At 43.8% G+C, this 19,365-nt stretch overlaps 1 protein-coding gene across 4 annotated transcripts in view; it reads right to left on the bottom strand.

The window, feature by feature from the left end:
- The window catches only part of PTPRO (protein tyrosine phosphatase receptor type O), an 814,046-nt gene that overhangs the window by 123,038 nt on the left and 671,643 nt on the right, over window positions 1–19,365 (bottom strand). For 2 of the 4 annotated variants that reach the window (XM_069228459.1, XM_069228461.1), the window contains one exon: window positions 11,639–11,674. In XM_069228459.1, the coding sequence (XP_069084560.1) occupies window positions 11,639–11,674 (36 nt within the window). Of the gene's footprint in view, window positions 1–11,602; window positions 11,675–19,365 lie in introns of all 4 variants that reach the window. The other 2 variants (XM_069228458.1, XM_069228460.1) reach the window with 1 other exon arrangement.

Here is a 19,365-nt window from a genome sequence, read left to right as displayed (position 1 = left end):
TGCAACAGGGAGCCATTTCTTTACACAAGCCCCCCCCAGCCTACAGGCCAGGAGACTCAGCCCAAGCTGGGAGAGTCTTCCTAGTCTGTCAGGCGAGGAAGAGTAGGAGAAATAGGCTGGTTAGTTGCAGGGCCTACTCTGCCTTACATCCTTCTGTTCAGGTCATTCCCTTTGGGGAACTGACCCACTTCCACAGTGATAGGACCTAGTCTGAATTGCCTCTTGTCTGCCTCTTCAATGTCTCCACCCATTCTTTCTATTTTGGTCTTAGAGGTGTCCACCTCTGCTAACCTTATCTTGGCCAGGGTCACCCCTAGCTTACCCAGAGAGGTTACCCAGAGCTGGAGTAACCCCACCATGACCAACAGGGTCAGGGGGCCTAACTTGTTATTTGGCATGGGGTCAGACCACCAGGCCAAGGATAGTGCAGCCATAAAGGCTAACACCCAGCAGAGGCCACTGACAGCTGTCAGTGCCCAGAACCACACCTTTAGCTCTTCACCTACAAGGGAAGGGGCTAAGTTACAGGCTTCTTTGGGTTCAGGGTGCCTGTCTGCTGTATTAGAGTGGGGGGTCACCACATCTTGTAGTAAACACCCTTCTTCCACTCTTTCTTCTGTTAGCTGAGGAGCCACCCACACAGGCTTAACAGTTGCCTGACTAGCCAGGACTTCTTGTGGGTCAGGTTGGACTTTATCAGGGCCATTTTTGGAGTTCTCCCCTACTGGAGCAGAATCTCCCTGGCTTGCTGTAACCTTGGCTAAAGGTTGTCCACCCTTCCTACTCTGTTTTCTTTTCTTCTTCTTCTGGGGCCTGCTTGCATTCACTGCAGAGGCAGGACTTCCAGAATCCTTGGGAGAGGACTGGCACTGGACCAGTTCCTCTCTTGGGCTCTGACTAACCTCTGGGTAGTCATTTCCAAGGAGACAATCAAGGGGGAGGTCTGTACTGACTACTACCCTTCTCCAGCTAAGAGTGCCACCCACTTCTATGGGTACTAAAGCCATAGGCCTCTTAGTGACCCTGTCTAGGCTAACTCTTACCCTGGCAGTCTCACCTGGGATGTACTGGTTTGAGAGCACCAGCCTGTCATGCACAATAGTGTGACTGGCACAAGTGTCTCTCAGGGCAGTGGTTGGGATTCCATTCACCAGTAGGTGGTGGAAGTGTCTGCTTCCCTCTGGAATCTCCAACTCACCTGTTGGGCCCTGTTTCCAGTTGAAGGCTAGGAAGACCTCCTCATCTGAGGAGTCATCTCCCATGGCTACACTGGTTACCCCTGGAATTGTGTGCTGGGGTTTGTTTTTGGGACAAGAAGTGTCCTTGGTGTGGTGCCCAGACTCTTTACAGTTGTGGCACCATGCCTTAGTGGCATCCCAGTTCTTACCCTGGTACCCACCTTTGTTTTGGGTTGTGTCTTGGGGCCCACCCACCTGTTCTGGTTTTTGGGGGCCTACAGAGGACTCTTTTTCTTTGTTTCTAGTGTCACCCACTTTCTCCTGGGGAGTTTTTGTAACCCCTTTCTTTTGGTCACCCCCAGTGGAAGTTTTGGTTACCCTAGTCTTGACCCAGTGGTCTGCCTTCTTTCCCAATTCTTGGGGAGAAATTGGACCTAGGTCTACCAGATACTGATGCAACTTTTCATTGAAGCAGTTACTTAAAATGTGTTCTTTCATAAACAAATTATAAAGCCCAACATAGTCACACACTTCATTTCCAGTTAACCAACCATCTAGTGTCTTTACTGAGTAGTCTACAAAATCAACCCAGGTCTGGCTCGAGGATTTTTGAGCCCCCCTGAATCTAATTCTATACTCCTCAGTGGAGAATCCAAAGCCCTCAATCAGGGTACCCTTCATGAGGTCATAAGATTCTGCATCTTTTCCAGAGAGTGTGAGGAGTCTATCCCTACACTTTCCAGTGAACATTTCCCAAAGGAGAGCACCCCAGTGAGATCTGTTTACTTTTCTGGTTACACAAGCCCTCTCAAAAGCTGTGAACCATTTGGTGATGTCATCACCATCTTCATATTTTGTTACAATCCCTTTGGGGATTTTTAGGATGTCAGGAGAATCTCTGACCCTATTTAAGTTGCTGCCACCATCGATGGGACCTAGGCCCATCTCTTTTCTTTCCCTTTCTATGGCTAGGAGCTGCTTTTCCAAAGCCAATCTTTTGACCATCCTGGCTAACAGGGGGTCATCTTCACTGGAGTTATCCTCAGTGATTTCAGAGGTGTTGGTCTCTCCTGTGAGGGAACCAGCATCTCTGACTATTATTTTTGGAGTCAGGGTTTGAGGGACCCTGTTCTCCCTAGATAGGACTGGTAGGGGGGAATTTTCCTCCAAGTCACTATTCCTCTGAGTTGCCACCCTCAGAGGGGTTGGCCTTTTCAAACTCTGCCAAAAGCTCCTGGAGCTGTATTTTGGTAGGTTTGGGGCCCATTGTTATTTTCTTTATTTTACAGAGTGACCTTAGCTCCCTCATCTTAAGATGGAGGTAAGGTGTGGTGTCGAGTTCCACCACAGTCACATCTGTGCTAGACATTTTGCTTCTAAAAGTTGGAATACTTTTTAAGAATCTACAACTAGTTCTAGGTTCTAATTCAAACTTTTACAAACTTTTAAACTCTAAAAAGAAATGCTAAACAGGATCTAACACAAGGCCCTAGCAGGTCTTTTAAGAATTTAGAAAACTTTTCAAATTGCAAAAATCAATTTCTAATGACAATTTTGGAATTTGTCGTGTGATCAGGTATTGGCTGAGTAGTCCAGCAAATGCAAAGTCTTGTACCCCACCGCTGATCCACCAATGTAGGAAGTTGGCTCTGTATGCACTATTTCAAAGTAAGGAATAGTATGCACAGAGTCCAAGGGTTCCCCTTAGAGGTAAGATAGTGGCAAAAAGAGATAATACTAATGCTCTATTTTGTGGTAGTGTGGTCGAGCAGTAGGCTTATCCAAGGAGTAGTGTTAAGCATTTGTTGTACATACACCTAGACAATAAATGAGGTACACACACTCAGAGACAAATCCAGCCAATAGGTTTTTATATAGAAAAATATCTTTTCTTAGTTTATTTTAAGAACCACAGGTTCAAATTCTACATGTAATATCTCATTCGAAAGGTATTGCAGGTAAGTACTTTAGGAACTTCAAATCATCAAAATTGCATGTATACTTTTCAAGTTATTCACAAATAGCTGTTTTAAAAGTGGACACAGTGCAATTTTCACAGTTCCTAGGGGAGGTAAGTATTTGTTAGGTTAACCAGGTAAGTAAGACACTTACAGGGCTTAGTTCTTGGTCCAAGGTAGCCCACCGTTGGGGGTTCAGAGCAACCCCAAAGTCACCACACCAGCAGCTCAGGGCCGGTCAGGTGCAGAGTTCAAAGTGGTGCCCAAAACACATAGGCTAGAATGGATAGAAGGGGGTGCCCCGGTTCCGGTCTGCTTGCAGGTAAGTACCCGCGTCTTCGGAGGGCAGACCAGGGGGGTTTTGTAGGGCACCGGGGGGGACACAAGTCCACACAGAAATCTCACCCTCAGCAGCGCGGGGGCGGCCGGGTGCAGTGTAGGAACAGGCGTCGGGTTCGCAATGTTAGTCTATGAGAGATCTCGGGATCTCTTCAGCGCTGCAGGCAGGCAAGGGGGGGATTCCTCGGGGAAACCTCCACTTGGGTAAGGGAGAGGGACTCCTGGGGGTCACTTCTCCAGTGAAAGTCCGGTCCTTCAGGTCCTGGGGGCTGCGGGTGCAGGGTCTCTCCCAGGCGTCGGGACTTTAGGTTCAAAGAGTCGCGGTCAGGGGAAGCCTCGGGATTCCCTCTGCAGGCGGCGCTGTGGGGGCTCAGGGGGGACAGGTTTTGGTACTCACAGTATCAGAGTAGTCCTGGGGTCCCTCCTGAGGTGTTGGATCGCCACCAGCCGAGTCGGGGTCGCCGGTTGCAGTGTTGCAAGTCTCACGCTTCTTGCGGGGAGCTTGCAGGGTTCTTTAAAGCTGCTGGAAACAAAGTTGCAGCTTTTCTTGGAGCAGGTCCGCTGTCCTCGGGAGTTTCTTGTCTTTTCGAAGCAGGGGCAGTCCTCAGAGGATGTCGAGGTCGCTGGTCCCGTTGGAAGGCGTCGCTGGAGCAGGATCTTTGGAAGGCAGGAGACAGGCCGGTGAGTTTCTGGAGCCAAGGCAGTTGTCGTCTTCTGGTCTTCCTCTGCAGGGGTTTTCAGCTAGGCAGTCCTTCTTCTTGTAGTTGCAGGAATCTAATCTTCTAGGGTTCAGGGTAGCCCTTAAATACTAAATTTAAGGGCGTGTTTAGGTCTGGGGGGTTAGTAGCCAATGGCTACTAGCCCTGAGGGTGGGTACACCCTCTTTGTGCCTCCTCCCAAGGGGAGGGGGTCACAATCCTAACCCTATTGGGGGAATCCTCCATCTGCAAGATGGAGGATTTCTAAAAGTTAGAGTCACTTCAGCTCAGGACACCTTAGGGGCTGTTCTGACTGGCCAGTGACTCCTCCTTGTTGCTTTCTTTGTTCCCTCCAGCCTTGCCGCCAAAAGTGGGGGCCGTGGCCGGAGGGGGCGGGCAACTCCACTAAGCTGGAGTGCCCTGCTGGGCTGTGACAAAGGGGTGAGCCTTTGAGGCTCACCGCCAGGTGTCACAGCTCCTGCCTGGGGGAGGTGTTAGCATCTCCACCCAGTGCAGGCTTTGTTACTGGCCTCAGAGTGACAAAGGCACTCTCCCCATGGGGCCAGCAACATGTCTCTAGTGTGGCAGGCTGCTGGAACTAGTCAGCCTACACAGATAGTCGGTTAAGTTTTAGGGGGCACCTCTAAGGTGCCCTCTGTGGTGTATTTTACAATAAAATGTACACTGGCATCAGTGTGCATTTATTGTGCTGAGAAGTTTGATACCAAACTTCCCAGTTTTCAGTGTAGCCATTATGGTGCTGTGGAGTTCGTGTAAAACAGACTCCCAGACCATATACTCTTATGGCTACCCTGCACTTACAATGTCTAAGGTTTGGTTTAGACACTGTAGGGGCACAGTGCTCATGCACTGGTACCCTCACCTATGGTTAGTGCACCCTGCCTTAGGGCTGTAAGGCCTGCTAGAGGGGTGTCTTACCTATACTGCATAGGCAGTGAGAGGCTGGCATGGCACCCTGAGGGGAGTGCCATGTCGACTTACTCATTTTGTTCTCACTAGCACACACAGGCTTGTAAGCAGTGTGTCTGTGCTGAGTGAGGGGTCTCTAGGGTGGCATAAGACATGCTGCAGCCCTTAGAGACCTTTCCTTGGCATCAGGGCCCTTGGTACTAGAAGTACCAGTTTACAAGGGACTTATCTGAATGCCAGGGTGTGCCAATTGTGGATACAATGGTACATTTTAGGTGAAGGAACACTGGTGCTGGGGCCTGGTTAGCAGGGTCCCAGCACACTTCTTAGTCAAGTCAGCATCAGTATCAGGCAAAAAGTGGGGGGGTAACTGCAACAGGGAGCCATTTCTTTACAGTTTTGTTATAGAAAAATATATTTTCTTAGTTTATTTTAAGAACCACAGGTTCAAATTCTACATGTAATAACTCATTTGAAAGGTATTGCAGGTAAGTACTTCAGGAACTTTAAATCATTACACTAGCATGTATACTTTTCGCATAAAACACAATAAGCTGTTTTAAAAGTGGACACTGCAATTTTCACAGTTCCTGGGGGAGGTAAGTTTTTGTTAGTTTTGTCAGGTAAGTAAATCACTTACAAGTCTCAGGTTTGGGTCCAAGGTAGCCCACCGTTGGGGGTTCAGAGCAACCCCAAAGTTACCACACCAGCAGCTCAGGGCCGGTCAGGTGCAGAGGTCAAAGAGGTGCCCAAAACACATAGGCTTCAATGTAGTGAAGGGGGTGCCCCGGTTCCGGTCTGCCAGCAGGTAAGTACCCGCGTCTTCGGAGGGCAGACCAGGGGGGTTTTGTAGGGCACCGGGGGGGACACAAGTCAGCACAAAAAGTACACCCTCAGCAGCGCGGGGGCGGCAGGGTGCAGTGTGCAAACACGCGTCGGGTTTTCAATGGTTTTCAATGAGAGACCAAGGGATCTCTTCAGCGGTGCAGGCAGGCAGGGGGGGGCTCCTCGGGGTAGCCACCACCTGGGCAAGGGAGAGGGCCTCCTGGGGGTCACGCCTGCACAGGAGTTCCATTCCTTTAGGTGCTGGGGGCTGCGGGTGCAGGGTCTTTTCCAGCCGTCGGGAAATGGAGTTCAGGCAGTCGCGGTCAGGGGGGAGCCTCGGGATTCCCTCTGCAGGCGTCGCTGTGGGGGCTCAGGGGGGACAACTTTGGTTACTCACAGTCTCGGAGTCGCCGGAGGGTCCTCCCTGAGGTGTTGGTTCTCCACCAGTCGAGTCGGGGTCGCCGGGTGCAGTGTTGCAAGTCTCACGCTTCTTGCGGGGAGTTGCAGGGGTCTTTAAATCTGCTCCTTGAAACAAAGTTGCAGTTCTTTTGGAGCAGTGCCGCTGTCCTCGGGAGTTTCTTGTCTTTCTTGAAGCAGGGCAGTCCTCAGAGGATTCAGAGGTCGCTGGTCCCTTGGAAAGCGTTGCTGGAGCAGGGTTCTTTGGAAGGCAGGAGACAGGCCGGTAGGACTGGGGCCAAAGCAGTTGGTGTCTTCTGTTCTTCCTCTGCAGGGGTTTTTCAGCTCGGCAGTCTTCTTCTTCTTGTAGTTTCAGGAATCTAAATTCTTAGGTTCAGGGGAGCCCTTAAATACTAAATTTAAGGGCGTGTTTAGGTCTGGGGGGTTAGTAGCCAATGGCTACTAGCCCTGAGGGTGGGTACACCCTCTTTGTGCCTCCTCCCAAGGGGAGTGGGTCCCATCCCTAATCCTATTGGGGAATCCTCCATCTGCAAGATGGAGGATTTCTAAAAGTTAGAGTCACTTCAGCTCAGGACACCTTAGGGGCTGTCCTGACTGGCCAGTGACTCCTCCTTGTTATTCTCATTATTTCCTCCGGCCTTGCCGCCAAAAGTGGGGGCCGTGGCCGGAGGGGGCGGGCAACTCCACTAGCTGGAGTGTCCTGCGGTGCTGGCACAAAGGGGTGAGCCTTTGAGGCTCACCGCCAGGTGTGACAGCTCCTGCCTGGGGGAGGCCAGTGCAGGCTTTGTTACTGGCCTCAGAGTGACAAAGGCACTCTCCCCATGGGGCCAGCAACATGTCTCGGCGGTGGCAGGCTGCTGGAACTAGTCAGCCTACAACGATAGTCGGTTAAGGTTTCAGGGGGCACCTCTAAGGTGCCCTCTGAGGTGTATTTTACAATAAAATGTACACTGGCATCAGTGTGCATTTATTGTGCTGAGAAGTTTGATACCAAACTTCCCAGTTTTCAGTGTAGCCATTATGGTGCTGTGGAGTCCGTGTTTGACAGACTCCCAGACCATATACTCTTATGGCTACCCTGCACTTACAATGTCTTAAGGTTTGGCTTAGACACTGTAGGGGCACAGTACTCATGTACTGGTGCCCTCACCTATGGCATAGTGCACCCTGCCTTAGGGCTGTAAGGCCTACTAAAGGGGTGACTTATCTATACTGCATAGGCAGTGTGAGGTTGGCATGGCACCCTCAGGGGAGTGCCATGTCGACTTACTCGTTTTGTTCTCACCAGCACACACAAGCTGGTAAGCAGTGTGTCAGTGCTGAGTGAGGGGTCCCCAGGGTGGCATAAGATATGCTGCAGCCCTTAGAGACCTTCCCTGGCATCAGGGCCCTTGGTACCAGGGGTACCAGTTACAAGGGACTTACCTGGATGCCAGGGTGTGCCAATTGTGGAATCAAAAGTACAGGTTAGGGAAAGAACACTGGTGCTGGGGCCTGGTTAGCAGGCCTCAGCACACTTTCAATTCAAAACATAGCATCAGCAAAGGCAAAAAGTCAGGGGGTAACCATGCCAAGGAGGCATTTCCTTACAAGAAGGTAACAATGTTGCTTGATGCTGAAACAGAGTTTGATTGAGATGAGTGGACTTATATATTTTCACAGTGGAAACAATGGGGTTGGGTAAATTATCAAGAAAGTAGAATGCTACATGGTAACTTACTTTAAAAAGAAAAGTGTGGAGGTTTTTCAATCCTTTACTTTAGCATTTATTTGGCCACAAAGCAGGGGTACCACATTGAGCAAAACTTTCTTAACACCCAGTGGCTATTGCCATATGCAAGAATGAAAATGTGAGAGGAATAAACACAGTGGCGTGTGTACAGAAAGCATTTTCTATGTATATGCTATTCTAGTAACTCTGTCTACACCAAGGGAATCTACCCCAGATTTGATATCTTTGATTGACCAAATCTTGTGATTTTTGGGCTATAAGATCAATTGAGTCTAAATGTAAAGCTTTACCATACACAAGTTGTAATAAAATAGTCTTTAAGGAAGTGGCCCTTTAAATGGACTCAATTGAATTTGTTATACTTGGGGATTTATACTACCAGTAGACAGGAGAATGCGATATATTGCAATATAATTGACTGATAGAATGAAAACTGAATTTGTGGAATGATCTAAACTGTGATTAGCTCTGTGAGGCAGTATCCAAATTATAAAAATGAATGTCGCCCCTTGGTTCAATTATGTGTTTGGCCTGGTACCAATGAAATTGTTGCAAGCCTTATTTGTTGACAAATTAAAATGTACAAAATCTAGATATTCATATGGGGGGGGGATAGGCCTAGGTTGACAAGTTTGAAACTACATCCTGGGATGCATCTTCTGAATATAAATATATAAATAATACTGTTTAGCTCATCAGTTTGCAACATATATATATATTTTTTTCACTTAAAAGTCAAATATTACATGGACGTTATAGTTAGGTCCACATTTCAAACGTACAAAACCATTGAAATTCAGCTGTTATAGTTAGTTATTTCAAGTAACTATAACTTGTGCGCTAAGGTAACTATAACTTAAGTTTTCTCCTCAATAACCTTACTACAAATATTGCATTACCAATGATATTATAAAAGATGTCATGAGTGCTGTAATTTCTGGGGTAATTAGAAGTGCATGGCGTTAATCCAACCACCACCGCGCACAGCCTTTGGCCGTGTGCAGAGGGGGTTGGCCGCATGGCCTGGCCTGTGGCCAGGACCTGCGGCCAAAGCCCTAATACCACCCAACCCTATGACACACATGGCATTTGGCTGTGCGCTGCAGTGATTGGCTGCGGAGCCAGGCTGATGCTGTATCAATCCAAAAACTGTTCAATTAATGACACATTATTAAGTGAAGCAAAGCACTGAAGGCCCATCGGTGGCTAGTACATTGGTAATTACTGGTTAAGGTCCCTCTCTATGTCTTTGCAACCTATACTCTCACTAATTTATATTATGAAAATGTCAATCTCGAATTTCTTTGTAATGACTACACGTATGCACTGTACATGCTCTGGGGTCCCATTTCGTCTGTTGGCCCTTATTTCATATTCTCAACATTCAATAAAAATGTACAACTTTCAGGGGTATGTTGAAGTCACAATTTGTGACTTAAAATTCCCACCTCTCACTATATATTTGTTGTCAGAGATATAAGATGCTTACAATTTGGTATTTGATCAGTTTTTATTAAAAGCTGGTGTTTTAAAAACATTTTGCTGTGTTTGCCAAATATTTTCAGGCCTTACTATGCTGCTGTGTATAACATTTGTGTATTTTTACACCTGATTTAACCAGTGATGCATCAGATGTACCCCATAACCCTAATGCAAGCATGACAATGGGCACCCATCTTCCTTTTAGCTAGTATTGAATAGGTATACCTGTGGTGCAATGGGCTCCTCACACCCTGGACTCCAGCAGTACATCCGTATGGTAGTGAGGACTGGTATTGTTCTATTAAAAGTGTATGTGATTGTTATTTGTTTAATTTAAAATTGTTACTGCATGTGTAAGGCGGCTGTATTTAGGCAGCATGTTTTTTTTAATTTGTAGCATATGCTTGTGATGAAAATTCTAAAAAGCAATAGTCATTACACCCACTTGCCTCCACCAGGTTGCTAAGGCCAGAACCTTTGCCTTTGCTAATGCTTTTTTATAGCTGTTAGTGGGGAAACATTTTTTTGCATGCTTCCCACTGAGAGTTGGGCTACTTGAGCTGCACCAAACATTCACACAAAGACAGCTGAATTAACAAACTGTCAAAAATGCCTCTTTAAATTCTGCATAGATTTAAATTTTCCAGTCATCTCATTGGAATTGGGCCTGAGATATAGCTCCATATAAACCTTTTTAATAGTGATCATGTACATAGAGAGCCAAAGATTTCTGGAGTATTTAAAAGAAAAAGTGGGGGATGAATGAGATATGCGTATTTTGATTCTTAACAATGGATGACAGTATTTAGCTTGATAAATCTGAGTTACAATGTTGGTTCTGAACAAACCTCATTGGTATATACTAAGTCCTGAAAGGACACAGTGTGTTTAATTGTCTCATTTAATGAGACAAGGGATCACATATTATAGATGTTTATTTATGTGGTTTGATCAGAAAATAAATGTGAAATATATCTGCAGGTGAATGTCTTTTGTTTCATTGCAAATAAAAACAAGCATTGGTGAATCCAATGGGCCTTAGCAGTGAAACCTATTAGCTTTGGCAAAGCTTGCTTATGTTTTGAAAGCTACAGTTAATGCTCACATCTACCACAGCCATTTTTTAATGGGTTGTAAAACATTATAAATGCAGTAAAAGATGGCCGCGCAGGCATTCATGATGCCAATCTTTCAATGCCTTTGCAATGTTTTTAACAAATATGTTCAAAATGGACACCAAGGATGTGTGTACATCTGTGGTGAAGGTCTTTGAATACAATTTGTTCAAAGAAAACCAACTCATTCATAGATGCCAACTGCTTGTGTGTGTGCATGCACACTCGTAGGTGGCCATCTTGACACTGTCACAATTCTTTTTTAAGATTGCTGTCATTTTAAAATGGTTGCCTACTGCTACTATGCTGGGTGCCAAAATCACAAAAACTATGTGAAAAATCAAGTAGGTAGGGGGCAAAAAGGTTGCTTGGTGGGGGCAGTGATGGGAGAAAAAAATGTTAATAAGGGAAGAGTGAAAGAAAATAGTCACTTCCAGAAATAGCAAGCATAGTCTTATGTCAGCATTGGGAGGATACACCATTCTGCCAGGGCAATTTGACACCCATATGTTCCTGAGAGGGAAAAACACAAGAAGAGGCAAAAAAGCAGTCCAATCAGGAGCTGGTAAGTGAAACAGACAACAAAGCCAACAAAACATGATCAAGGGTTCTAAGTATAGTCAATGTATCGGGGAAAACGGTTTTGTGAATAGACAAGATGAAAAATATAAATACAAATCATAACACAAAAAGCAAATATATGGGAAACTAGAATACAAAAGTTAATTGTGAATAACTATCACAAATGTTCTGATTAAAAAAGTCTTCTATCATTTACCTTGAAAGTGTCACGGATTGTTCTGTATCTAGTTTTAAAAACAGAGCTAGGTCATGCAGATATTCATTTCCTCCTAAGAACTGATTACAAAACAAGACTTTGATAAAATACAAACCATGCTCAACTAAAACTATTTGTAACATGATTGACCTGTAGATATTTTTTGAAATGTCATGAGACACATACTTGGTCAGCTTCCTCTTCTTCAAGCCATTTTTATTCCTGAAAAAAAGTAATTCAAGTGTTAATCATTACGGCTACACATAATCTATGTATTTATCAATTATAAACACAAATATTTCAAATACTTTTAGATGCCATGCATCGACAATCACCATTCATTTCTTTGTTAATAGGAAAGCATTCAATGCTTTTTTTAATTAATTTTCATATTCATTAAGAAATACAGAAGAAAGTCTTGCATGCTTTGTAAATTAACAATCATATTTCACTGTCAATAAGATTTTTGAGAGCACAATAAGATCCTAGAAAGGGATAGTAAATCAGCGTTGCAAGGACTCCCTTCAACCATGTTACATGCTTATCAAATGGCTGAAATCTGTTGACTAGTAATTTAGAGGTTGATGAAGCACCAAGTTTCTAAAGGCAAAATCTAAGCTGGCTTCACCAGCAGAAATTTCAAAGATGGCGTGTCTTCCCTAAGGCCTCCTGCCCTATTTAGGGTGGTGGTTCCACCACATGTTTCCTGTTCAGGACCACAGACATTCTGTAATAGAAACCAAAGAACTTTGCCGAGTGGCTACAGTAAACATGGCTCTCTCGTTGCAAAGCTTAAGTGCCCTCAGTGGAGTAACAGGAATGGCCCCGCTGAGAGCACTGATAAATCGACCTGCAGGTGGTCTTTGACCACAGAAGTGGAGGCACTGGCCTCCACTCACCTCGTGGATTTGAAGACAGTGAAACCTTAAGGATTTGTGGGGCCCTAGTAAAGATATATTTTAGGGGCCACTGTTTAGAAGTACTTTAAATTTATGACCCCCTTACAGTTAATTTGAGCGGTTGAGATGACTTTGGATATTAAAACTATATATTGCAGTTTAAGAAATGGGCGTAGGCAAAGACATCTAAAAGCTCAAGCTGCCTGGTGTCTGCCAGCCAAAGAGGTTCAAAAGAAATCATGAAAACACTTTATAATGAATTCAGTGTTTTACCAGCTTATTCTGTCTATTGTTAGAAAAACATGCAACAGGTTACTTGTTAGATGTTTGAAGGATTAGAGTGTGATATTAAAATAATACATATGCACATATCACCTGGAATTGTAACTTTTGTTGCTGATTATTTGTAATCACAAACATAACTCCCTTCACTACTTCCGTTTACTACTTCCCTTCTGGCTTCAACAGTGAAAATCAATGTGCTAATCTTGTTTTCACCATTACCTTAGTTTCTTATAATTTTTCTTACCCTGCTCTGTAACTTTTCTCTGCTTTATATGTATACACTTTTACGGCTAGACTGGCCCCTGTGACCCATCTAAGGGGATGGCACAGGATACAGGAGATGGACAGAGACATAAAGAATAGTACAGCGGACATGAAGTAGAGGTAGCACAGGGTAGAGATCGAGATAGAAAGAAGATGATGTAGGTAAAGAACAAGAGGTAGAGAAAAATATTTAAGGTTTTAAAGTGCAGTAGAGCGAGAGAGAGATAAACATATGGAGAGGGGCAGAGGAGTACAGTACACCAAGAGGTGAGGTAGAGAGAGGTAATAAAGAAAAACAGGAGAATTAGGGAGAGGTAAAGGCAGCAAGAGGTTGAGAAAGACAGGGAGATGATGAACAACTAAGAGATACAAGATAGGGTGAAAAATGAGATGAGGTATAGAAAAACAAGTAGTTACAGAGAATAGTCAGTAAGAGAGAAAGGCAGAGAGAGGGGTAAAGGTTAGAAAGAGAAATGTGCTGTAGAGCAAAAAGAAGATACATGAAATAAAGAGAGAGGTGGGGCTTATGCGGAGCCAAAGAGTTGTGAGAGGAAGACATAGTGAAGATCAATAAGGAAAGACGCTGAGTGAGATAGTTGTGGTAGAAGAGGTGACTGAGAATGGAGGAGATTCAGAGAGAGATGTGTTTATATGAAATAGAGTGAGAGAACTTGGGGATAGAGGAAAAGGGTACCAGAAAATGTACCAGAGGTAGAGCAAGAGAAAGTGGTGGGGTGGAAAGAGGTGAGGTAGTGAGGGAGATATGAGGAAGAGAGGAAAATGAGATAGGTTGGTGAGGGGGGCTAGTGAAGTAGAGAAGGCGCTGAGAGAGAGGCAGAGAGAGGTCTGTAGTAGAGACATGGAGCGTGAGAGAGAGACAGAGATGTGAGGTAAAGATAAAGATGAGGTTGTGTGAGAAGTGAAGTTGATGGAGGAGAGGTACAGAGATGTCAGCTTCAAAAAGAGCAGTGAAGTATAGAGGGATGACAGAGAGAGGTAGTGGCAGGGGACTGACAGTGATAGATGTAGGTGTATGAAATCAGGATGATAGAGAGAAAGGAAGATTGAGTTGAGTGAGTTATATTGGGTGCAATGAGAGAGAGGGAGGTAGACAAAGGTGAGGGGAAGGGCTGAGATAGAGAAATAGTGAGTATGAACTCACATAATAAAAGAAGAAGAGAGGGAGGTTAGGAGCAAGGGTTAAGATAGAAAAGGTGAGGTGGAGTAAGGAGAGAGATGTAACACAGATAATATTTTTATGTAACTCCCACCAACTGGCTATAAGAGTTGACACTGGGCGGGTCAGAAATGCACACTATGGGGCAGATTAATTATGTTATAGCACACCACAACACAGCAACCAAAGTTTCTGAGCTGCTTTACGCAAGACAGCGCAACCATCGCAGGGCCATATTTATTAACAAGCATTTGCAATGCAATGGGTCTCGCATTTGCTCGAGTTAGAGCTATTAGTGTTGTAAATGCCTAATTGGACTTTTCTTGCCATATAAACTGAAAATAAAAAAGTTAAACAGTTGATGTAAGCTAGCCGATTCATAGCGCCACCATCACCATGCAAGTGAGGGCCAAGAAGATAAACAAAAGGAAAAATGTTCGCTCGCAGGTAAAGTTATCAGCTAAAAGTGCAATTATCCATGTAACAGGGTCGATGTCCAAAGCGGTAACCAAACCGCCCGAAGGAGGGAAAAACGTAAAGCATTTACCAATGAAAATAAAGGATTTTTGAAAGGCAAGCCCATGAACGAATCATAGTGACATGCGTGCAGTGGGCGTTGTTATAAGCTCAGTTACATTCCAACATGACGGAAAAGCAGTGCTTGTGCGCTCCCACGCTCAACCTATAAATGGTTTGCTGCTCTACACTCACACAGAAACAGGCTCCCTAGCACAATGCACAGCATTTGCAGCATAGTGTTGTCTTGCACAGGATTTGGATTGGAAGCATTCTCTCCCAGTACGAAATTATACACCTAAACTAGTCTTAAACATTCCACACATTGTATGTGTCCTGTACGGTTCAGCTTACATGCAATGAATTGAATGGAGAAACGAAAATGTTTCTTCATATTAGTACCTGCTTCGAGGAGGCTTTTCTCTACCCATAACCTAGTCTGCATATTTTAGTAGATTGGGATTTGTGACAAAACCTACAGGGGTGTGTGCTAAACCGTATTAGTTACACAAAAGTAACATCTCCTTGACACAAAGTGGTGCAAAACAGAGAAAAGTGCTATTTATGCAAAGAAAAGGCCACCAATTCAGTGCAGATTTCTTTATGGCCTGCAAAGTAAATACCCTTGCAAGACCTGGTGCTGGCCAAATCCTTAGTAAATTTGGCCCTAAATTTATGTTAAACATACTTGGCTGACACATGAGAAAATCTGGGGGGCGTATTTATACTCTGTTTGCGCCGAATGTGCGTTCCCGTCCCAAAATGACTTTAAGGCCTGTGCGCCTTATTTATACTCCCGTGTCATTTTGATGTACAAGAGGGGGCGGGCCTAAAAAACGACGCCCAGCCTGATGTGCGCCGTTTGTTAACGCCTCGGTGAGGGCAGGCGTTAAGGGACCTGTGGGCTCATTTCCATGGTCTCTGACAAAGGAAGCAGTCCACAGATGCCCTTCCCTGCCCCCAAAGACACCCCCTGCCACCCCACCCACCCCTGGAGGGCATCCATGGAAGGGGGGACCCATCGCAGGTAAGTACAGGTAAGTTGAGGTAAGTATTTTTAAACAAATGTTTAAGTGGCATAGGGGGGCCTAATTTGGGCCCCCCTACATGCGACTGTGCCCAATGGCCATGCCCAGGGGACAGAAGTCCCCTGGGCATGGCCATTGGGCAGGGGTGCATGACTCCTGTCTTTGCTAAGACAGGAGTCATTTCAATGGGGGTTGTGAGTCAAAAAATGGCGCAAGTGCGGTTAGAGCCATGATTTTTTACTCTAACCTGAATTGCACCATTTTTTGACGCACAGCTCCCATTTTCCCCTATGCCGGCGCTGCATGGTTAGAGTAATTTTTTTTACTCTGACCAGCCCGCAGCGGCGGCTAATGCCAATCCATAAATAAGGCGCCCACCTGGAGCGTTGGAATGGTGTTAGCCGGCGGTACATTTTTTGGCGCAAACCAGCGCCGGCGCTGGTTTGCGTCAAAAAGTATAAATATGGGCCTGGGTTTTTTAATGAGTTATTTTATGACAGTAATTTTGAACTTCCCCCTTGCTTTTCTAGAGGGCCACTTCGTAGGTGGGGTCCCTGGGCATGCTTTAAAACGTTTCTGCTCGGAGACTATCTGCAAATCTCTAAATGTGCCATTTGTCTCCTAATTTGATATACTTTGTCCCGGTTTTGAAGTTACATGAATGTTGCCTTTATCACCACCTATTTACAACACTTTTACAGGGCCAACAGTTCCCTGAAACCTTAACCATTGTGATCTTAATCACGCTCACTAGCAGACGATTTAAATTCCAAATATTAGGCCATAAAATGTGTTCCTATTTTATACGAGCATAATTATTCCCATACTTTATTCCCATTAACAAACTCTTAAAATAATTTCTATTATACCAAGGAAACATTACCTATGAAAACATTAAAACGCCGGAAAAAAATAAATATTCATAGCAGGAGCACAGTTTAAATACTGCTAAAGTGTTGTCAAGGGAATCTATTTGTAAAGACATATTTTTGTATTACCTAATCTTTTTACCAAATATCAAAATGTAAAATCAAAATAAAGTACTCTCATTATCACTATTATTGAGATCCATGTTACTCAACTTTTAGCTCAGCCCTGATTTGACTACCTGATGATAACTCTGAAATAAAAGGTAAGATCTTTCTCAAACATTTGGGATTGCAGAGAGCGAGATATTAAAATAAAAAAAAGACTACAAATGTGGATAATTCTGGGATGGAGTAGGCAGGTGAAAGGGATTCTCTTCATCTGGCCTGCTCACAGTGTTTTATTTGTAAAAGAATGAGTGTGATGGAAGGCAACATTTTAGTAATGTTTTTTAGTGACGCAGAGGTCAGCAGAAGGTGCCTCATGTTTAACAGCTCAAGGTAGAACGCTGCACTGACATGCATTTACATTTTTTTCATGTTTTCATTTGTGGTGGTCACAATTGTGCCTACCAGATTTAACAATGCCTTAACAAGATTTAAATTAGGCCAACATATATTGTAGGCACTAGAGTAACTGCTAGTATTAAAACAAATTTATACTTTTAATGTTTAATGTGTGATTTATGAGTTTAAATGAACATGTGCATAAACATAAATGCACTTCTCCATCACATCTAACATGATGCCTTAACAAGTTTGCAATTTATAATGAAAATGTTTTATTCATTCTGATGCTATTTTATTAACGTTGAATTTATAAGTCTGCATATTATGTGTGTCTATTAACAAGCATATTAATGCATCCATATTTCTTGTAACCATAACTAAGCCTGCAGAGCATGTATTTGCAGTCATGTAAAAGTGATGAATCATTGTTCTCGCTAACTTGAATTTTTCCATTAGGTTTTGTTCTCATGGGTACTCAAGAGTAGCAATAGTTCATGTTCAACTGTACCAAGACTTTTAGTTAAATGACCTTGGTCCAGAACGTTTAGGCCTGTGAACATAATGTAAAATTGTTTTGAGTAACATGCAGATTCACATGGGACGGAGACATTGTATACCCTGGGAAGAATTTGAATTGTTGCAAGTGGCAGTAAATTGTAACTGACTGTTTAGATTTACACAGAAAGAGCTAACCTAAAAAAATACTGAACTGTTGCAATTTGAAGTCATGTCACTAATTTTGATTGGACATAGCCCCTTTTGCATGATATGGGACTACTGAACTGACAAATCAGGATGTTTTAGGTGTTTCAGTAGTTTCTGACTTTAGTCAGTCTTTCTGTGACTCTCCAGATGGCTAGATGTTCTGTTAGCCTTTTCCTTGGCTCCTGAGAACTCGTGACTCTGTGCAGCTCTCTCTCTCTCTCTCTCTCTCTGCACCTCCCTGGCGGTGCTTCGGACCGGACTTCACTGATGATCTACATGCTTTGCTAATGAATAATCCTTGAATGCTGACCCTGGGAGAGGTATATCTCCCTGTTGATGTAATTTCCCTTGACATGTCCTTTTTAAAGAATAGAAGCTAGCATGCTGAAACTCACCAAATTTAAATTTTATAATTCTGTCACCCAAGATAGATTATTTTCCAAATTAGTTCTGCCTCTTTTATATTTTGCCCCCATGTGTTACCTGTCCCCACACATGCATATCCTAATTTGGTTAGCTGAAGGGACAACCTATGTCCTCCCCCGAATTGTGTTCTCTGCTTAATTTGATTTGACAAATGCTAACACAGTATGATCTGAGATATGTTTCTGTGGCACAAGTTATTTCTTTAATGATATGTATTATTCTTCTTGAATGCTTAATTGTGTTGATGCTAATTCTATTAAACTTGTTTCGCCATTTTGGGTGGCCAATGGTGTTGATTTATCTTTATAATTTGATTTTGCGCACAGTTTTCATGACATAAGCTTTGTGATTATAAAATAAAGGTTTGAAATTTTCACTGATTGGAGTTTTTCTTCCTTGGCCACATTGGTCATGATGTCAAAATTGGTTAGGTGGTGCTGAAATAATTGTGTATGATTAACCATCAACACCATCAAAAGATCCCTCGACCTCAGTGAAGTGTTTCGATTCCTGAGAAGGATGAAAAAACGTGTTAACAAGTGCGAGTGCCCGAAGATCTGCTCAGAAGCCCGCAGCCATGCAACTGAATGTCAACACACCAAATACAAATGCTGGTTGTCTTAAATCCACCTCATACCTCTTTAATCTACTTGCATATACTCCCTGACCCTTTATCTCACTCTTGATGGCTACTGCCTTCTCCCTTTTTTAGTTTTTCCGACTTTCTTTTCCTGTATTTCAGATTTGTGCATTTTTCTTTCTGTTGCTTTCGGTAAATGTTTCACACAAAAAAAATGATTCTGTTTGAGCATATTATGCCGAAAAAAGTTCTGGTCCCCACAAGTGCTGATGGCTCCCACCGACAAACACCGGCTCAAATTAAGCACTGCCTGGAAATATGAAGTCCAGGAAGAATATACATCATGCTCCTCTTTTTCTAACAGAGTTGAATTTTTGTTGCCACCTTGAAAGGTTGCTCTAAAACAGTATGAAATAAACACAGATGCATTACAACTAAATACAATCTTTAATATGAACTGAAAAAGAGGAAGTTAGTGATGTACAGAGATTACCTCAATATTATTAACTGCCGTGGTGAAGATGTGAAGTTCTGGCAGACTTGGTGAGTGTGCATAGTGGGAATGCACAGTAATAAGGCATTTCAAGAGCCTATTTGCAGGCCTACAGGTAGACATTTATGTAGGTTTACAGGCAGACAAATTTAGAGTGCCTATCT

The sequence above is a fragment of the Pleurodeles waltl genome, chromosome 4_1, assembly GCF_031143425.1.
Source record: "Pleurodeles waltl isolate 20211129_DDA chromosome 4_1, aPleWal1.hap1.20221129, whole genome shotgun sequence".
Classification (NCBI taxonomy): Eukaryota; Metazoa; Chordata; class Amphibia; order Caudata; family Salamandridae; genus Pleurodeles; species Pleurodeles waltl.
This window is presented reverse-complemented; position numbering and strand designations above follow the sequence as displayed.